Raw genomic sequence first — 19124 nt, 5'->3', positions numbered from 1 at the left:
CCACATTGTCTGTAAGTATGTATGTATAAATACCCCCCTACACATCCTATGTTTTTTCATGTTTCAAACAATTGTCTAGGTAATTTCTTTCACATCAATGAAACCTGTTCGTTATTCTCTCTAGAGCCCACAAATGTTTGAAGTTTTTCTTCACACAAATCCTTTTGAAGAAGAGGAATTAATCCAAGAATTGAAAAGGGCTTGTCTCTCTATGATAGATATATATTCTAAAATAGTAGTTTGTATTTGGCACATGTTTTATTTGTTTTGTTTGAGAGAATTCTAATATGTGGCCTTTTTCTTTTTCATTTTAATTTGTGTGATGAAATTGACAGGTGTTAAAAAAAGTAAAAATACATACAAATTAGAATGTCGATCTCCTCCTGGAAGCCAACACAATCCAGCATGACGAACTTTACAATTGGGGGCGTGATAAACAAGCACCGAGGGAAGGATAAGGTGGTGGTGGTATTGGGCACCACTGGCACAGGCAAATCGCTCCTGGCGATAGACCTGGCCACCCGTTTCGGGACAGAGGTCATCAACTCGGACAAAATTCAAGTCTACAAGTGCCTAGACATAGTAACAAATAAGGTGAGCAATGAGGAATGCCACGGTGTGCCACACCATTTGCTCGGAATCATTGATCCCGAGGAGGATTTCACTGTACATGATTTTATGCATCATGCATTCCTGGCTGCTGATGCCATCGTACAAAAGAATCGGTTGCCAATTATTGCTGGAGGGACTAATTCCTTCATACATGCACTTGTCAATGACGACACTGAGTTTCCCACCAAGTACGAGTGTTGCTTTCTCTGGATGGATGAGGCGATCCCGGTCTTGCATTCGTACGTGTCGAACAGGGTTGATCAGATGGTGGATAGCGGGTTGCTGGAGGAGGGTAAGGCATTTTTTGATCCAAAAATTTGTGACTATGATTTTGGGATTAGGCGTGCCATTGGGGTCCCCGAGATGGATGAGTTCTTTAGGAGTGAGGGTCTTGTCGATGGTGAAACTAGGGCTAAGCTTCTTAAGGCAGCTATTGATGAAATTAAGGTTAACACTTGCAAATTAGCTTGCCGTCAAGTTGAAAAGATTTTGAGGATTAGGGAGGAATTCAGGTGGAAAATCCATCGGTTGAACGCCACAGAGGTATTCCTTCGACGTGGTGCAGATGCCAATGAAGCATGGGAGAAATTGGTGCTAGAGCCTTGTACAAACATTGTTGCTCATTTCATTTTCAAAGAAAAAATAGATCCGTAACCGACTGCATATGAAAAATTAGTATGATCAATTATCTACCTTCATGGATATGAACAATTGTATGATCAGCAAAATTTTTTAGTCCAACTGATATACTAAGTTAAAATTCATGGCGATACAATTAGTGTGAAAGCATTAATATTCAATGCTTTGATCAGCGAAATATATATGTAATCCAATTTATACCAATTTAAAATCATGTCCGTTTGAATAGCATTATCTACAAGAAATACATATAATCCTATTTGCATTTTGTTAAATATTGCCGATTCATTTAGTACGATCAACGAAAATATGTATGTTTGGATAGCATTATCTACAAGAAATACATATAATCCTATTTGCATCTTGTTAAAACTTGTCGATTCATTTAGTACGATCAACGAATGATGTAATCCCTGCTCAAACTAAATTAATACTTACTTCCATATGAGTATGATCAACGAAGGATGTAATCCGTACTCAAACTAAATTAATACTTACTTCCATATGATGCTTCTACATATGTACGAACAAAATTTATTATCTCTACTTATTCCAATAAAGCTAGTGTTCGAGCAGTTAGTGTGAACATTAAAATATTAAATCCTACTTATTTATATAGGTATAAAAATACAGTTTCTGTCCTGTAATTTATGAGGAGTTGTCATTTTTTGTCCTATACAAATTATGAAAATTAGTTTTTACAAGACTAAAATTATCAAAATTATAAAATTAATAGAATTAAAATTACTAAAATAATTAGTGTTATCAATAAAATATAAGTAAAATTACTATGGGTGTCTAGGTGGATATATATGAACACACATATATCCGGAGTTCTTGAATAAAGTTGAAAATTAAATCAATTTATTCTCAATTGCATTTGAGGTTGATAAATAAATGTGTAATACGAATATATTAGTATAAGATGCCTAACACGAATTGTGATTGCATGTTAACATATATGATATCTATAGAAGCGTATTAATGATTGCTATATTCTTGAATGTGAACGAGGAATAAGATGTGTGATTAATTGTTGTAACATTTATCTAAGTTAATAAAACTCATATACGTCCATTTATGGTGCTTCCATCAACGAAATATTTTGTCCTAGTTACCAAATTAAACTTTGTTTATAGAATTATTTTGAAATATAAACTCATATCAATTTAAAGCTCGTGTCAGTACAATTGATAAGATCAAGAATAGTTCCAAATTATCTTAATTATAAATGTGAATATATTAATGATTCTTGTATCAATACAGTGTAATATTGTCTTGTGCGATCCTATCTATATCAAGTAAAAATTCATGTCCCGTGTATTTATCATGATCATTAATGAAAAAATCGTGTACTTGGAATTACTGTGGTCTACTAAAGAAGTTATTATGTGGATACAGTCTAAATCCAATGCCCGTACAATTAGGGTACAAACATTATCTCATGCTTTTACTAACAAAATATATATGTATCTTCATGCACATGAACAATTAGTATGATAAGAAAAATTATGTAGTCGTACTGATATACTGAGTTAAATTCATGGCGGTACAATTAGTATGAAAGCATGATTATTTAATGCTTTGATCAACGAAATATATATGTAATCCTATTTATACCAATTAAAACTCATGTCCGTGCGATTAGAATGATCAACAAGAAATATACATAATCCTTTTTGCAACTAGTTAAAACTTGCCGATACATTTAGTACGATCAATAAAAGATGTAATCCCTACTTGTTATAATTTGTGGCACACTGACTTATTAAAAGGCCGACAATTGTTCCGATTCACTAGTTGTTTGTAGTAGCTACTACAATGGCACTGGATGGAGTACCGATAGTCGGTTTCGGATCTATATTTTCTTTGCAAATGAAACGAGCTACAATGTTCGTACTAGGCACCAACACCAATTTCTCCGATACTTCATTGGCATCTCCACCACATCGAAGGAATACCTCTTTGGCGTTCAACCGATGGATTTGCCATCCGAATTCCTCCCTAATCCTCAAAATCTTTTCAACTTGACGGCAAGCTAATTTGCAAGTGTTCATCTTAATTTCATCAATAGCTGCCTTAAGAATCTTAGCCCTAGTTTCACCATCGACAAGACCCTCACTCTTGAAGAACTCATCCATCTCGGGGACCCCAATGGCACACCTAATCCCATAATCATAGTCACGAATTTTTGGCCCTTGTAGAACGGAGTTTTGTCCGAGTTGATGACATCTGCCCCGAAACGAGTGGCCAGGTCTATCACCAGGCAATTATTTGAAACACTAGTTGTTTCGGGGCAGATGTCATCAACTCGAAAAAATTCAGGTCTACAAGGGCCTAGACATAGTAACGAATAAGGTCAGCAATGAGGAATGCCGCGGTGTGCCACACCACTTGGTCGGAATCATTGGTCCCGAGGTGGATTTCTTTGTATATGATTTTGTGCATCATGCATTGCTGGCTACTGATGCCATCGTACGAAAGAATTGGTTGACAATCATTGTTGGAGGGTCCAATTCCTTTATACAGGCACTTGTTAATGACAACACTGAGTTTCCTTCCAAGTACGAGTGTTGCTTTCTCTGGATGGACATGGCGATCTTGGTCCTGCATTCATACGTGTCGAATAGGGTTGATCAGATGATGGATAGCGGGTTGGTTGAGGAGGGTAAGGCATTTTTTGACCCAAAAATACGTGACTATGATTATGAGATTAGGTGTGCCATAGGGGTCCCCGAGATGGATGAGTTCTTCAGGAGTGAGGGTCTTGTCGACGGTGAAACTAGGGCTAAACTTCTTAAGGCAGCTATTGATGAAATTAAGATGACAGTTGCAAATTAGCTTGCCGTCAAGTGGAAAAGATTTTGAGGATGTGGGAGGACTTCGGGTGGCAAATCCATCGGTTGATCGCCACAGAGGTATTCCTTCGACGTGGTGGAGATACCAATGAAGCATGGGAGAAATTGGTGCTGGTGCCTAGTACGAACATTCTAGCTCGTTTCATTTGCAAAGAAAACATAGATCCAAAATCGACTGTCGGTTCTCCATCCAGTGCCATTGCAATAGCTACTACAAACAACTAGTGGATTACATCTTTTGTTGATCGTACTAAATGTATCGGCAAATTTTAACTAATCGCAAATAGGATTATATATATTTCTTGTTGATGTGCAAAGGGATAAATTAAATCAAATTGTTCCCGATTGCATTTGAGATTGATGAATAAATGTATAATGCGAATATTTTAATATAAGACGACTAACACGAATTGTGATCGCATGTTAACGTTTATGATATCTATAAAAGCATATTAATCATTGCTATATTCTTGAATATTAATGAGGAATAAGTTGTGTGATTAATTCCTAAAACATATAATGAAGGATTCATGTAAAATAATTCAGGAACCTGATTTACTGCTGCATTCAATAGCGTTATTACAAAACTAAAACAAAATAAAATAAAATAAATGGATGCAATCAGTATCATCAACGGATGGATAGTGCAACTTAATTACTTTCATATTAATCATGGACCACAAAATGTCCAAATACATGAATCATTTGCATATAGTAACAATTACAGGAATAGTATAATTAACATTCAGAATTTGCTCCAATTAAATTTCAGTAAATCTAAATGAGATATAAAATCCGTAGACCAGATTTATGAACGTTCAATTATTATAGATTTTGTCATTATATTATATGTTTTTTCAGATATAGTAGGTAGACGAATTAATGAGAATACTTAAACTCACTCGATTTTACTCAAAAGCAAATCCTACGTAAGATATGGATAATCACTAAGTACTTCATCATTATCTTTTAATTTCTCATAATTTTTTTCTCATTTTATATGGTAAATTTACTCATTATACATCCCAAGAATAATTCTTTTACAATAAGTAATTATCGATAGACGTATTGCATCTCTTATGGTACCTGCATGGTGTAGATTTTGACATCTTAATTATGATTAGTATTTGTATTATCTTTTGACGACAGCTTCGCAATAATTAATGATTCTTTTCCTAATTTGGAAATACATTAAAAGGTACAGTAATTTGGATAGAGCCTTGCTCATGATTTATTTGAATTGTTATATAGTAAGTGGATAGGGTTGGGGGTGAAGTTATTACTATGCACGGCTTGATTTGTTCCATATTGTGTGTAAGTATGTATGTATAAATACCCCCCTACACATCCTATATTTTTTCATGTTTCAAACAATTGTCTAGGTAATTTCTTTCACATCAATGAAACTTGTTCGTTATTCTCTCTAGAGCCCACAAATGTTTGAAGTTTTTCTTCAAACAAATCCTTTTGAAGAAGAGAAATTAATCCAAGAATTGAAAAGGGCTTGTCTCTCTATGATAGATATAAATACAAATTAGAATGTCGATGTCCTCCTGGAAGCCAGCACAATCCAGCATGACGAACTTTACAATTGGGGGCGTGATAAACAAGCACCGAGGGAAGCATAAGGTGGTGGTGGTATTGGGCGTCACTGGCACAGGCAACTCGCACCTGGCGATAGACCTGGCAATAGTAACAAATAAGGTGAGCAATGAGGAATGCCACGGTGTGCCACACCATTTGCTCAGAATCATTGATCCCGAGGAGGATTTCACCGTACATGATTTTATACATCATGCATTGCTGGCTGCTGATGCCATCGTACAAAAGAATCGATTTCCGATTATTGCTGGAGGGTCTAATTCCTTCATACAGGCACTTGTCAATGACGACACTGAGTTTCCCTCCAAGTACGAGTGTTGCTTTCTCTGGATGGATGTGGCGATCCCGGTCTTGCATTTGTACGTGTCAAACAGGGTTGATCAGATGGTGGATAGCGGGTCGGTGGAGGAGGGTAAGGCATTTTTTGATCCAAAAATTTGTGACTATGATTATGGGATTAGTCATGCCATTGGGGTCCCCGAGATGGATGAGTTCTTTAGGATTGATGGTCTTCTCGATGGTGAAACTAGGGCTAAGCTTCTTAAGGCAGCTATTGATGAAATTAAGGTTAACACTTGCAAATTAGCTTGCCGTCAAGTTGAAAAGATTTTGAGGATGAAGGAGGAATTCGGTTGGAAAATCCATCGGCTGAAAGGCCACAGAGGTATTCCTTCGACGTGGTGCAGATGCCAATGAAGCATGGGAGAAATTGGTGCTGGAGCCTAGTACAAACATTGTGGCTCATTTCATTTACAAAGAAAAAATAGATCCGTAACCGACTGCATATGAAAAATTAGTATGATCAATTATGTACCTTCATGTATATGAACAATTGTATGATCAGCAAAATTTTGTAGTCCAACTGATATACCAAGTTCAAATTCATGGCGGTACAATTAGTGTGAAAGCATTAATATTCAATGCTTTGATCAGCGAAATATATATGTAATCCAATTTATACCAATTTAAAATCATGTCCCTTTGAATAGCATTATCTACAAGAAATACATATAATCCTATTTGCATCTTGTTAAATATTGGCGATTCATATAGTACGGTCAACGAAAATCATGTATGTTTGAATAGCATTATCTACAAGAAATGCATATAATCCTATTTGCATCTTGTTAAAACTTGCCGATTCATTTAGTACGATCAACGAATGATGTAATCCCTACTCAAACTAAATTAATACTTACTTCCATATGAGTATGATCAACGAAGGATGTAATCCGTACTCAAACTAAATTAATACTTACTTCCATATTGTAGGGTATAACCCTCCAGTGGTACTCTTCTTTCACAACAAATCCTACCAACTATTAGAACTAGACTGGAGTATAAACTCCTTAAAAATTACAACCCGAAGAATATTGCAGAAATGAAATAATACAACAAAACAGTCAAGGAAAAGATATCTGTTTGAAAATGGCTCAGGTATTTAGCCAGATCCAAGTATAAAGGGACTCGGTCACCAAAGTACCGTTCCCAACCAGAAGGCCCTCACAACCACGGTTGCACCTCTCCGAAAACTACCCGAGAAAGGACTCAGATTACACAGATCCGAAGAGACACCAGTCACCCAAACACTCACAGCAATATCACAGAGATTTATCGGAAGGGTGAGAAGAAGAAAACAGATTTCTGTTGCAACGTCCCCGAAGGAGGAATGAAGGCCCCCTTTATATAACACCCTCAAGTAACGGCTGAAAGGTTATGGCCGTTGGGCGGTTTCCTTGAAGCCATTAGATTGGCTTCGGAAACTGGCCGAACGGTTGCCGTTGCAACCACCATCGGAAGGTAAACGAGAGAAGAGAGAAGAGAAGAGTCGGCAGAGAGTAGTGTGAAGTGAGAGAGGGAAAATATCAGATTAGGGTTAGAAAATAGTATATAAGGGAGTTGACCGGGTCGGGTAACCGTTTGGGTCGGGGAGCCGGGTAGGGCCTCCAAGTGGTTAGTGGGCCTTTAGGTTTTGGGCTTCGGTTTTTGGGTCATATATTCTTAACATACCCCACCGTGGACCAAATACCCAATGGGTAGGTCAGGGGTGTTGGATCTGGTCTTTTTCATCATTGCCAAAAATAAATACTCCGTGGGTGTACCTGCAGGACAGAACTACAGACAAGGAAACTTTCAGTCAGGATTTAGATGGAGTAATTTTAAGCACTTACAGAATTTCTCTGACGGTAGACATTTAGTACCCATATCTGCAGGATTTTCTTCAGAACTGATTTTTTCTAGTTTTATGACATCTCTTCCTACGATATCTCTAATAAAATGATACCTAACATCTATATGTTTTGTCCTATCAGGAAATACGGGGTTCTTGCACAGTTGAATAGAGGATTGACTATCAGAAAAGATTATAAGTTTTTCTTTTGAAAACCCAATTTCTTTTATGAGCCCGTCAAGCCATAAGGCTTCTTTGAAAGCTTCTGTAATTGCTATATATTCAGCTTCAGTGGTTGATAATGCAACAATATGTTGTAATTATGACTTCCAACTAATGCATGAACCACACAAAGTAAACATGTATGAAGATGAAGATTTTCGACTATCTCTATCATTCGCATAATTTGAATCTACATAACCAATAAGACGAGTATCATTAGAATATCTAGAGAAGGAAATACCAATGTTATCAGACCCACGTAAATACCTAAGTAAGTATTTCAGTGCTTCCCAATGAGGGGGACCTGGGTTGGACATAAAACGACTAAGACAACTAATTGAATAGGCAACGTCAGGTCTCGTACAAACCATTAGAAACATAATAGAACCAATCAAATTAGAATAAGGGATTTTGTCCATTCTTTGCCTTTCAGAAATAGTTTTGGGAGATTGCTCTTTGCTGAGTTGAAAATGAGCTGCCAGGGGTACAGCGGTGGGTTTAGCATTTTCCATTGAAAACTTTCTAAGGACATTTAAAAGGTATGATTTTTGATTTAGAAAAATGGAAAACTGTTTTCTATCCCTAGCAATACTCATGCCAAGAATTTGTTTGGCATTTCCAAGATATTTCATTTCAAAGGCTTTACACAAATCCTTTTGTAAAGTAGATATAAGAAGTGAGCTAGGGCTAGCAATTAGCATATCATCCACATATAGAACTAAGAAAATTGGGGAATCATGCACATGCTTAAAGTAAAGACAATGGTCATATTGACTTCTAATGAAGTTTAAAGATAACATAAACTCATCGAATTTTTTGTTCCATTGATGAGGAGATTGTTTCAATCCATAGAGTGATTTTTTCAATAGACACACATAGTCAGGTTTAGACAAATTAATAAAACCAAGTGGTTGATTCGTGTAAATGCTTTCTTCTAAGTCACCATGCAGAAAATCAGTTTTAACGTCCATTTGTTTTAATTCCCAGTCATAATGAGCAGTGAGAGCAAGTATTATGCGGACTGTAGTATACTTAACTACCGGTGAGAAGATTTCATTTAATCTATGCCTTCTTTCTGTGTAAAACCCTTAGCAACTAATCTAGCCTTATATTTGATAGGGTTTTCTTGTTTTATCTTGAATAACCATTTGCAGTCAACAATAGAAGCATCTTTTGGTTTAGGGACTAGAATTCATATTTTATTATCTTTCAAGGATTTCATTTCCTCTTTCATAGCACTAAGCCACTTTTTAGATTTTAAGGCTTCTTCGACACTAGAGGGTTCTATAGATTCAGTGTTAAAACTAGTATGAAAATCCCTAAATTTAATCGGTATTCTAGGTTGCCTTCTATCTCTATCTCTAGTGAGTTGATAATTGTCTAGAGGGTTCAGATTTTCTGGGTTTTCTACCTCTTGATTGTTTCCTTCTACCTCTTGATTGTTTCCTAATTGCTCGTCTAAGTGTGTTTCATTGTTTCCCAATTCCTCCCCTTCTTGGTTATCCTCTAATTCTACCTTATTAAAGGTTGAATCTTTTTCTAAAGGTTGTGATTTCTCTAAGCATGGCATTTCATACTCATTAAAGGTAACATTTCTACTTATTAGGACTTTAAAACCTGGTTAATTCCTAACCCACAGTCTATAGCCTTTAATGCCCTCAAGATAACCAATAAAAACACATTTAATAGATTTTGGATCAGGTTTATCAGAACCTTGGAGAACAAAGGCAGCACAACCAAAAATACGTAAGGAAGACATATCAGGTATTTTTCCATACCACATAAAATCAGGAGTTTTCCCAAGTAGGGGCACAGAAGGAGACAAATTTATAAGATGAGCAGCAGTTAAGACAGCTTCCCCCCAAAAAGTTTTAGGTAACCCAGAGCTAATCAATAAACATCTAACTTTATCAAGTAGTGTACGATTCATACGTTCAGCAATTCCATTTTGTTGGGGGGTATAGGGATTTGTTTTGTGTCTTTTTATACCACATTCCTCACACATATCAGAAAAACTTTTGTTGCAGAATTCAAGCCCATTATCTGTCCTAAGTGATTTTAACTTTATTCCCATTTGATTCTCAACAAAAATTTTACATTTCCTAAATTTTTCAAAAACTTCAGATTTACGTCTCATCAAGAAGACAAACACTTTACGGGAAAAATTATCAATAATAGAAAGGAAATAACGATTTCCACCATGGGTGGGTGTATTACTAGGACCTCAAACATCAGCATGCACATAGTCTAAGATACATGGAGACATAGACGGATTAGGGGATGGGGATGTAGGGAAATGAACTCTATGTTGTTTGCCCATGACACATTCATCACAAAATTCTATTTTGTCAATTCTATTATTTAGAATACCATCTCTTTTTAGAAAATCAAGGCCTTTTTGGCTAATATGGCCTAATCTCTTATGCCACAAAGTAGTGAAATCACAATTAGAGATTGATGCAGCAAAGTTATCATATGATGCAGTACATATGTAAAGATTTCGTTTTCTTTCAGCTTTGAAAACAACTAATGATCCTTTCATAATTTTCATGAGGCCTTTGCCCCATCTACCTTCTAAATCATTTTCTTCTAATGCAGCACATGATATTAGATTATGACTTAGGTCAGGAACGTATCTGACATTTTTCAAAATCATTTTATAACCTTCAAAACAAAGTGAGATGTCACCAAGACCCTTAATCTCACATTTTTTTCTCATTTGCCATTGAAACAAAACCAATGTGCTCATATTTCAAATTTGTAAAAATTTCTTTGAAAGGACTCATGTGAAATGTGCAACCAGAATCTATAAGCCACTCATGCATATCAAATGTATTCACAGAATTTACTTCATAAACAACAAACACTTCACCATTAGACTCAATAGACACATTATTGATTTGTTCTTTATCATCATAGTTTCTATTCTCACGTCTAGGTTTTCTGCAATCTTTAATATAGTGACCTTTAGTACCACAATTATAACAGCGTCTATCTTTGACTTTGTTATCCCTAAGGTTTGTTTCTCTTGGTTTTGACTTACTCCTATAATTTTTATTTCTACTTCTGCTTCTATTATTATATCGAGAATTAGGATTCCTAAACTTAGACCTACCCCTAACAAAATTAATCTCATATTGATTCTGGCTCGGTTTATCAGTCTTAAGGTCTAGTTCTTTACTCTTTAGTCCATTTACTACAATTTCTATATTAACACTGTCCCTACCGTATTTTATGGCAGCCTTAACATCAGAATATGATTCAGGAATAGCATTTAACAGTACAATGGGAGAATATTCATCAATGTATTTGTCACCAGTGTGTTTAATATCCTGAATTAGCTTAGTAAAGTCGTCAAGATTTTCATCGATATTCTTGGACAGATCAAGTTTATATCTAAAGAATTTTTCTAATAAAAACAGTTTATTAGGAAGAGAAATTTCAGTGTACAGTTCTTCAAGTTTATCCCATAAAGCTTTAGAAGATTCTAACTTTCCAACTTTCCGTAAAACAGTATCGGACAAATTTAAAAGAATAGAGGAATATGCAAACTCATCATTTTCTTGTTTCTTTTCTTCAGAAATGTTTTCCACATATTTGCCATCAATGGCTTTAATAACTTTTTGTTGAATAAGAATACCTTTCATCTTTTGTTGCCATATAGAAAAATCAGATTTTCCATCAAAGGGTTGGAGACTGTACCCAGCCATTTTGAAAACGTTTTTAAAAGATTTTGTCCGAGTTTTGAGGTTAAAACAGGAAAGTCTCGAAAACCGCAGATACAGAATAATTTCTACCAAATATTCTGGAAAAATAAAAGGTTATAGAAACCAATGTAAATCTCAGAAAGGATATACACCAAACCTAGAAATCACAGAGGTATAGCAGTAACAAAGAATATACACGCACAGATAGTATACTCGGTTAAGCAGAAAACAAAGAAATAGGCCGCAGGACAGTTATCACCGATCCTCAAGAAATAAAGTGAGAAAAAACAAAAAAGAGTAACATCAGTTAATATAGCAGTAAACAGAGAAATAGAACCGAGGCTCACCAGTCTAAGTCCCGTCTAGATACCCGACGACCTCAAGGGTCCGACCAAGAGGGATATTAGGGGGCTATACCACGGTAAACAGGAATATGGACAGTAATAATAAAAGCAGTAATATGAACGGAAAAATAAACGGAATAGAGAACCAGAGGAGGGGTTTATCAGAAGTTACCACCACCACGGATCTGCACGGATCAGATTGTAGGCTTTGATACCACTGTAGGGTATAACCCTCCAGTGGTACTCTTCTTTCACAACAAATCCTACCAACTATTACAACCAGACTGGAGTATAAATTCCTTAAAAATTACAACCCGAAGAATGTTGCAGAAATGAAATAATACAACAAAACAGTCAAGGAAAAGATATCAGTTTGAAAATGGCTCAGGTATTTAGCCAGATCCAAGTATAAAGGGACTCGGTCACCAAAGTACCGTTCCCAACCAGAAGGCCCTCACAACCACGGTTGCACCTCTCCGAAAACTACCCGAGAAAGGACTCAGATCACACAGATCCGAAGAGACACCAGTCAACCAAACACTCACAGCAATATCACAGAGATTTATCGGAAGGGTGAGAAGAAGAAAACAGATTTCTGTTGCAACGTCCCCGAAGGAGGAATGAAGGCCCCCTTTATATAACACCCTCAAGTAACGGCTGAAAGGTTATGGCCGTTGGGCGGTTTCCTTGAAGCCATTAGATTGGCATCGGAAACCGGCCGAACGGTTGCCGTTTCAACCACCATCGGAAGGTAGACGAGAGAAGAGAGAAGAGAAGAGTCGGCGGAGAGTAGTGTGAAGTGAGAGAGGGAAAATATCATATTAGGGTTAGGAAATAGTATATAAGGGAGTTGACCGGGTCGGGTAGCCGTTTGGGTCGGGTAGCCGGGTAGGGCCTCCAAGTGGTTAGTGGGCCTTTAGGTTTTGGGCTTCGGTTTTTGGGCCATATATTCTTAACACATATGATGCTTCTACATATGTACGAACAAAATTTATTTTCTCTACTTATTCCAATTAAGCTAATGTTCGAGAAGTTAGTGTGAACATTAAAATATTAAATCCTACTTATTTATATAGGTATAAAAATACAGTTTCTATCCTGTAATTTATGAGGGGTTGTCATTTTTTGTCCTATACAAATTATAAAAATTAGTTTTTACAAGACTAAAATTATCAAAATTATAAAATTAATAGAATTAAAATTACTAAACTAATTCGTGTTATCAATAAAATATAAGTCAAAATACTATGGGTGTGCAGGTGGATATATATGAACAAACATATATCCGGAGTTCTTGAATAAAGTTGAAAATTAAATCAATTTATTCTCGATTGCATTTGAGGTTGATGAATAAATGTGTAATACGAATATATTAGTATAAGACGACTAACACGATTTGTGATCGCATGTTAACATTTATGATATCTATAGAAGCGTATTAATCATCGCTATATTCTTGAATATGAACGAGGAATAAGATGTGTGATTAATTCTTGTAACATTTATCTAAGTTAATAAAACTCATATACGTCCATTTATGGAGCTTCCATCAACGAAATATTTTGTCCAAGTTACCAAATTAAACTTTATTTATAGAATTATTTTGAAATATAAACTCATATCAATTTAAAGCTCGTGTCAGTACAATTAATAAGATCAAGAATAGTTCCAAAGTATCTTAATTTTAAATGTGAATATATTAATGATTCTTGTATCAATATAGTATAATATTGTCTTGTGCGATCCTATCTATATCAAGTAAAAATTCATGTCCCGTGTATTTATCATGATCGTTAAGGAAAAAATCGTGTACCTGGAATTACTATGGTCTACTAAAGAAGTTATTATGTTGATCCAGTCTAAAACCAATGTCCGTACAATTAGGGTACAAACATTATCTCATGCTTTCACTAACAAAATATATATGTATCTTCATTTATATGAACAATTAGTATGATCAAAAAAATTCTGTAGTCCTACTGATATACTGAGTTAAATTCAAGGTGGTTCAATTAGTATGAAAGCATGATTATTTAATGCTTTGATCAATGAAATATAAATGTAATCCTATTATACCAATTAAAATTCATGTCCGTGCGATTAAAATGATCAACAAGAAATATACATAATCCTTTTTGCAACTAGTTAAAACTTGCCAATACATTTAGTACGATCAAGAAAACATGTAATCCCTACTTGTTATAATTTGTAGCACACTGACTTATTAAAAGGCCGACAATTGTTCCGATTCGCTAGTTGTTTGTAGTAGCTACTACAATGGCACTGGATGGAGTACCGATAGTCGGTTTTGGATCTATATTTTCTTTGCAAATGAAACGAGCCACAATGTTCGTACTAAGCACCAACACCAATTTCTCCGATGCTTCATTGGCATCTCCACCACATCGAAGGAATACCTCTTTGGCGATCAACCGATAGATTTGCCACCCGAATTCCTCCCTGATCCTCAAAATCTTTTCAACTTGACGGCAAGCTAATTTGCAAGTGTTTATCTTAATTTCATCAATAGCTGTCTTAAGAATCTTAGTCCTAGTTTCACCATCGACAAAACCCTCACTCCTGAAAAACTCATCCATCTCGGGGACCCCAATGGCACACCTAATCCCATAATCATAGTCACGAATTTTTGGCCCTTGTAGACCTGAATTTTGTCCGAGTTGATGACATCTGCCCCGGAACGGGTGGCTAGGTCTATCGCCAGGCAATTGTTTGAAACACTAGTTGTTTCGGGGCAGATGTCATCAACTCGAACAAAATTCAGGTCTACAAGGGCCTAGACATAGTAACGAATAAGGTCAGCAATGAGGAATGTCGCGGTGTGCCACACCACTTGGTCGGAATCATTGCTCCCGAGGTGGATTTCTTTGTACATGATTTTGTGCATCATGCATTGCTGGCTACTGATGCCATCATACGAAAGAATCGGTTGACAATCATTGTTGGAGGGTCCGATTCCTTCATACAGGCACTTGTCAATGACAACACTGAGTTTCCCTCCAAGTACGAGTGTTGCTTTCTCTAGATGGACATGGCGATCCCGGTCTTGCATTCATACATGTCGAATAGTGTTGATCAGATGGTGGATAGCGGGATGGTGGAGGAGGGTAAGGCATTTTTTGACCCAAAAATACGTGACTGTGATTATGGGATTAGGTGTGCCATTGGGGTCGCCGAGATGGATGAGTTCTTCAGGAATGAGGGTCTTGTCGGTGGTGAAACTAGGGCTAAGCTTCTTAAGGCAGCTATTGATGAAATTAAAATGAACAGATGCAAATTAGCTTGCCGTCAAGTTAAAAAGATTTTGAGGATGAGGGAGGAATTCGGGTGGCAAATCCATCGGTTGATCGCCACAGAGGTATTCCTTCAACGTGGTGGAGATGCCAATGAAGCATGGGAGAAATTGGTGCTGGTGCCTAGTACGAACATTGTGGCTCGTTTCATTTGCAAAGAAAACATAGATCCGAAATCGACTGTCGGTTCTCCATCCAGTGCCATTGCAATAGCTACTACAAACAACTAGTGGATTACATCTTTTGTTGATCGTACAAAATGTATCGGCAAATTTTAACTAATCGCAAATAGGATTATATATATTTCTTGTTGATGTACAAAGGGATAAATTAAATCAAATTGTTCGCAATTGCATTTGGGATTAATGAATTAATGTATAATGCGAATATATTAATATAAGACGACTAACACGAATTCTGATCGCATGTTAACGTTTATCATATCGTAAAAGCATATTGATCATTGCTATATTCTTTAATATTAACGAGGAATAAGTTGTGTGATTAATTCCTATAACATATAATGAAGGATTCATGTAAAATAATTCAGTAACCTGATTTAGTGCTGCATTCAATAGCGTTATTACAAAACTAAAACAAAATAAAATAAAATAAATGGATGCAATCAGTATCATCAACGGATGGATAGTGCAACTTAATTACTTTCATATTAATCATGGACCACAAAATGTCCAAATACATAAATCATTTGCATATAGTATCAATTACAGGAATAGTATAATTAACATTCAGAATTTGCTCAAATTAAATTTCAGTAAATCTAAATGAGATATAAAATCTGTAGACCAGATTTATGAACGTTCAATTATTATAGATTTTATCATTATAATATATGTTTTTTCAGATATAGTAGGTAGACGAATTAATGAGAATACTTAAACTCTCTCGATTTTACTCAAAAGCAAATCCTACGTAAGATATGGATAATCACTAAGTACTTCATCATCATCTTTTAATTTATCATAATTTTTTTCTCATTTTATATGGTAAAATTACTCATTATACATCCCAAGAATAATTCTTTTACAAAAAGTAATTATGGATAGACGTATTGCATCTCTTATGGTACCTGCACGGTGTAGATTTTGACATCTTAATTACGATTAGTATTTGTATTATCTTTTGACGACAGCTTCGCAATAAGTAATGATTCTTTTTCTATTTTGGAAATACATTAAAAGGTACAGTAATTTGAATAGAGCCTTGCTCATGATTTATTTGAATTGTTATATAGTAAGTGGATAGGGTTAGGGGTGAAGTTATTACTATGTATAGATTGATTTGTTCCACATTGTGTGTAAGTATGTATGTATAAATACCCCCCTGCACATCCTATGTCTTCTCATGTTTCAAACAATTGTCTAGGTAATTTCTTTCACATCAATGAAACTTGTTCATTATTCTCTCTAGAACCTACAAATGTTTGAAGTTTTTCTTCAAACAAATCGTTTTGAAGAAGAGAAATTAATCCAAGAATTGAAAAGGGCTTGTCTCTCTATGATAGATATATATTCTAAAATAGTAGATTGTATTTGGCACATGTTTTATTTGTTTTGTTTGAGATAATTCTAACATGTGGCCTTTTTCTTTTTCTTTTTAATTTGTGTGATGAAATTGACAAGTGTTAAAAAAAGTAAAAATAAATACAAATTAGAATGTCGATCTCCTCCTGGAAGCCAGCACAATCCAGCATGACGAACTTTACAATGGGGGGCGTGATAAATAAGCACCGAGGGAAGGATAAGGTGGTGGTGGTATTGGGTGCCACTAGCACAGGCAAATCGCGCCACTAGCATAGACAAAATTCAAGTCTACATGTGTTTAGACATAGTAACAGATAAGGTGAGCAATGAGGAATGCCACGGTGTGCCGCACCATTTGCTCGGAATCATTGATCCCGATGAGGATTTCACTGTACATGATTTTATGCATCATGCATTGCTGGCTGCTGATGCCATCGTACAAAAGAATCGGTTGCCAATTATTGCTGGAGGGACTAATTCCTTCATACATGCACTTGTCAATGACGACACTGAGTTTCCCACCAAGTACGAGTGTTGCTTTCTCTGGATGGATGAGGCGATCCCGGTCTTGCATTCGTACGTGTCGAACAGGGTTGATCAGATGGTGGATAGCGGGTTGCTGGAGGAGGGTAAGGCATTTTTTGATCCAAAAATTTGTGACTATGATTTTGGGATTAGGCGTGCCATTGGGGTCCCCGAGATGGATGAGTTCTTTAGGAGTGAGGGTCTTGTCGATGGTGAAACTAGGGCTAAGCTTCTTAAGGCAGCTATTGATGAAATTAAGGTAAACACTTGAAAATTAGCTTGCCGTCAAGTTGAAAAGATTTTGAGGATGAGGGAGGAATTCGGGTGGAAAATCCATCGGTTGAACGCCACAGAGGTATTCCTTCGACGTGGTGCAGATGCCAATGAAGCATTGGATAAATTGGTGCTGGAGCCTAGTACAAACATTGTGGCACGTTTCATTTACAAAGAAAAAATAGATCCGTAACCGACTGCATATGAAAAATTAGTATGATTAATTATGTACCTTCATGCATATGAACAATTGTATGATCAGCAAAATTTTGTAGTCCAACTGATATACTAAGTTAAAATACATGGCGGTACAATTAGTGTGAAAGCATTAATATTCAATATTTTGATCAGCGAAATATATATGTAATCCAATTTATACCAATTTAAAATCATGTCCGTTTGAATAGCATTATCTTCAAGAAATACATATAATCCTATTTGCATCTTGTTAAATATTGCCGATTAATTTAGTACGATCAACGAAAATCATGTATGTTTGAATAGCATTATCTACAAGAAATACATATAATCCTATATGACAAGATTAGCATTATCTACAAGAAATACATATAATCCTATTTGCATCTTGTTAAAACTTGCCGATTCATTTAGTACGATCAACGAATGATGCAATCCCTACTCAAACTAAATTAATATTCACGTCCATATGAGTATGATCAACGAAGGATGTAATTCTTACTCAAACTAAATTAATACTTATTTCCATATGATGCTTCTACATATGTATGAACAAAATTTATTATCTCTACTTATTACAATTAAGCTAGTGTTCGAGCAGTTAGGTGAACATTAAAATATTAAATCCTACTTATTTATATAGGTATAAAAATACAGTTTCTGTCCTGTAATTTATGAGGGGTTGTCATTTTTTGTCCTATACAAATTAGGAAAATTAGTTTTTACAAGACTAAAATTATCAAAATTATAAAATTAATAGAATTAAAATTACTAAAATAATTAGTGTTATCAATAAAATATAAGTAAAAATACTATGGGTGTGTAGGTGTTTATATATGAACAAACATATATCCGGAGTTCTTGAATAAAGTTGAAAATTAAATCAATTTATTCTCGATTGCATTTGAGGTTGTTGAATAAATGTGTAATACGAATATCAATTTAAAGCTCGTGTCCGTACAATTAATAAGATCAAGAATAGTTCCACATTATCTTAATCATAAATGTGAATATATTAATTATTCTTGTATCAATACAGTATAATATTGTCTTGTGTGATCCTATCTATATCAAGTAAAAATTCATGTCCCATGTATTTATCATGATCATTAAGGAAAA

The 19124-nt window shown here is 35.5% G+C and overlaps 2 protein-coding genes and 5 pseudogenes across 2 annotated transcripts; 5 read left to right on the top strand and 2 right to left on the bottom strand.

The window, feature by feature from the left end:
* Window positions 1-369: 369 nt before the first annotated feature.
* LOC105162354 (adenylate isopentenyltransferase 5, chloroplastic pseudogene) lies at window positions 370-1266 on the top strand (annotated as a pseudogene).
* A 1781-nt stretch (window positions 1267-3047) lies between these two features.
* Window positions 3048-3392, bottom strand: LOC105162347 (adenylate isopentenyltransferase 5, chloroplastic-like). The gene has a single exon (XM_011080353.1). It carries the CDS (start codon window positions 3390-3392, stop codon window positions 3048-3050), a length of 345 nt encoding a protein of 114 aa, XP_011078655.1.
* An 84-nt stretch (window positions 3393-3476) lies between these two features.
* LOC105162348 (adenylate isopentenyltransferase 3, chloroplastic pseudogene) lies at window positions 3477-4092 on the top strand (annotated as a pseudogene).
* Window positions 4093-5648: 1556 nt separating this feature from the next.
* On the top strand, window positions 5649-6486 carry LOC105162350 (adenylate isopentenyltransferase 5, chloroplastic pseudogene; annotated as a pseudogene).
* Window positions 6487-14406: 7920 nt separating this feature from the next.
* Window positions 14407-14751, bottom strand: LOC110012028 (adenylate isopentenyltransferase 5, chloroplastic-like). Its single transcript, XM_020694112.2, has one exon. It carries the CDS (start codon window positions 14749-14751, stop codon window positions 14407-14409), a length of 345 nt encoding a protein of 114 aa, XP_020549771.2.
* Window positions 14752-15203: 452 nt separating this feature from the next.
* LOC105162351 (adenylate isopentenyltransferase 5, chloroplastic pseudogene) lies at window positions 15204-15695 on the top strand (annotated as a pseudogene).
* Window positions 15696-17192: 1497 nt separating this feature from the next.
* On the top strand, window positions 17193-18000 carry LOC105162352 (adenylate isopentenyltransferase 5, chloroplastic pseudogene; annotated as a pseudogene).
* Window positions 18001-19124: the final 1124 nt, after the last annotated feature.

This window comes from Sesamum indicum, linkage group LG5 (assembly GCF_026168435.1).
Source record: "Sesamum indicum cultivar Baizhima isolate 11 linkage group LG5, ASM2616843v1, whole genome shotgun sequence".
Taxonomy (NCBI): domain Eukaryota; kingdom Viridiplantae; phylum Streptophyta; class Magnoliopsida; order Lamiales; family Pedaliaceae; genus Sesamum; species Sesamum indicum.
Note: the sequence above shows the minus strand (reverse complement) of the source record. Positions and strands in the feature narration are given on the sequence as shown.

What these genes read in the sequence shown, in the direction of transcription:
- LOC110012028 (XM_020694112.2), bottom strand. Translation starts at nt 14,751, where the DNA reads ATGGATGAGTTTTTCAGGAGTGAGGGTTTTGTCGATGGTGAAACTAGG.
- LOC105162347 (XM_011080353.1), bottom strand. Translation starts at nt 3,392, where the DNA reads ATGGATGAGTTCTTCAAGAGTGAGGGTCTTGTCGATGGTGAAACTAGG.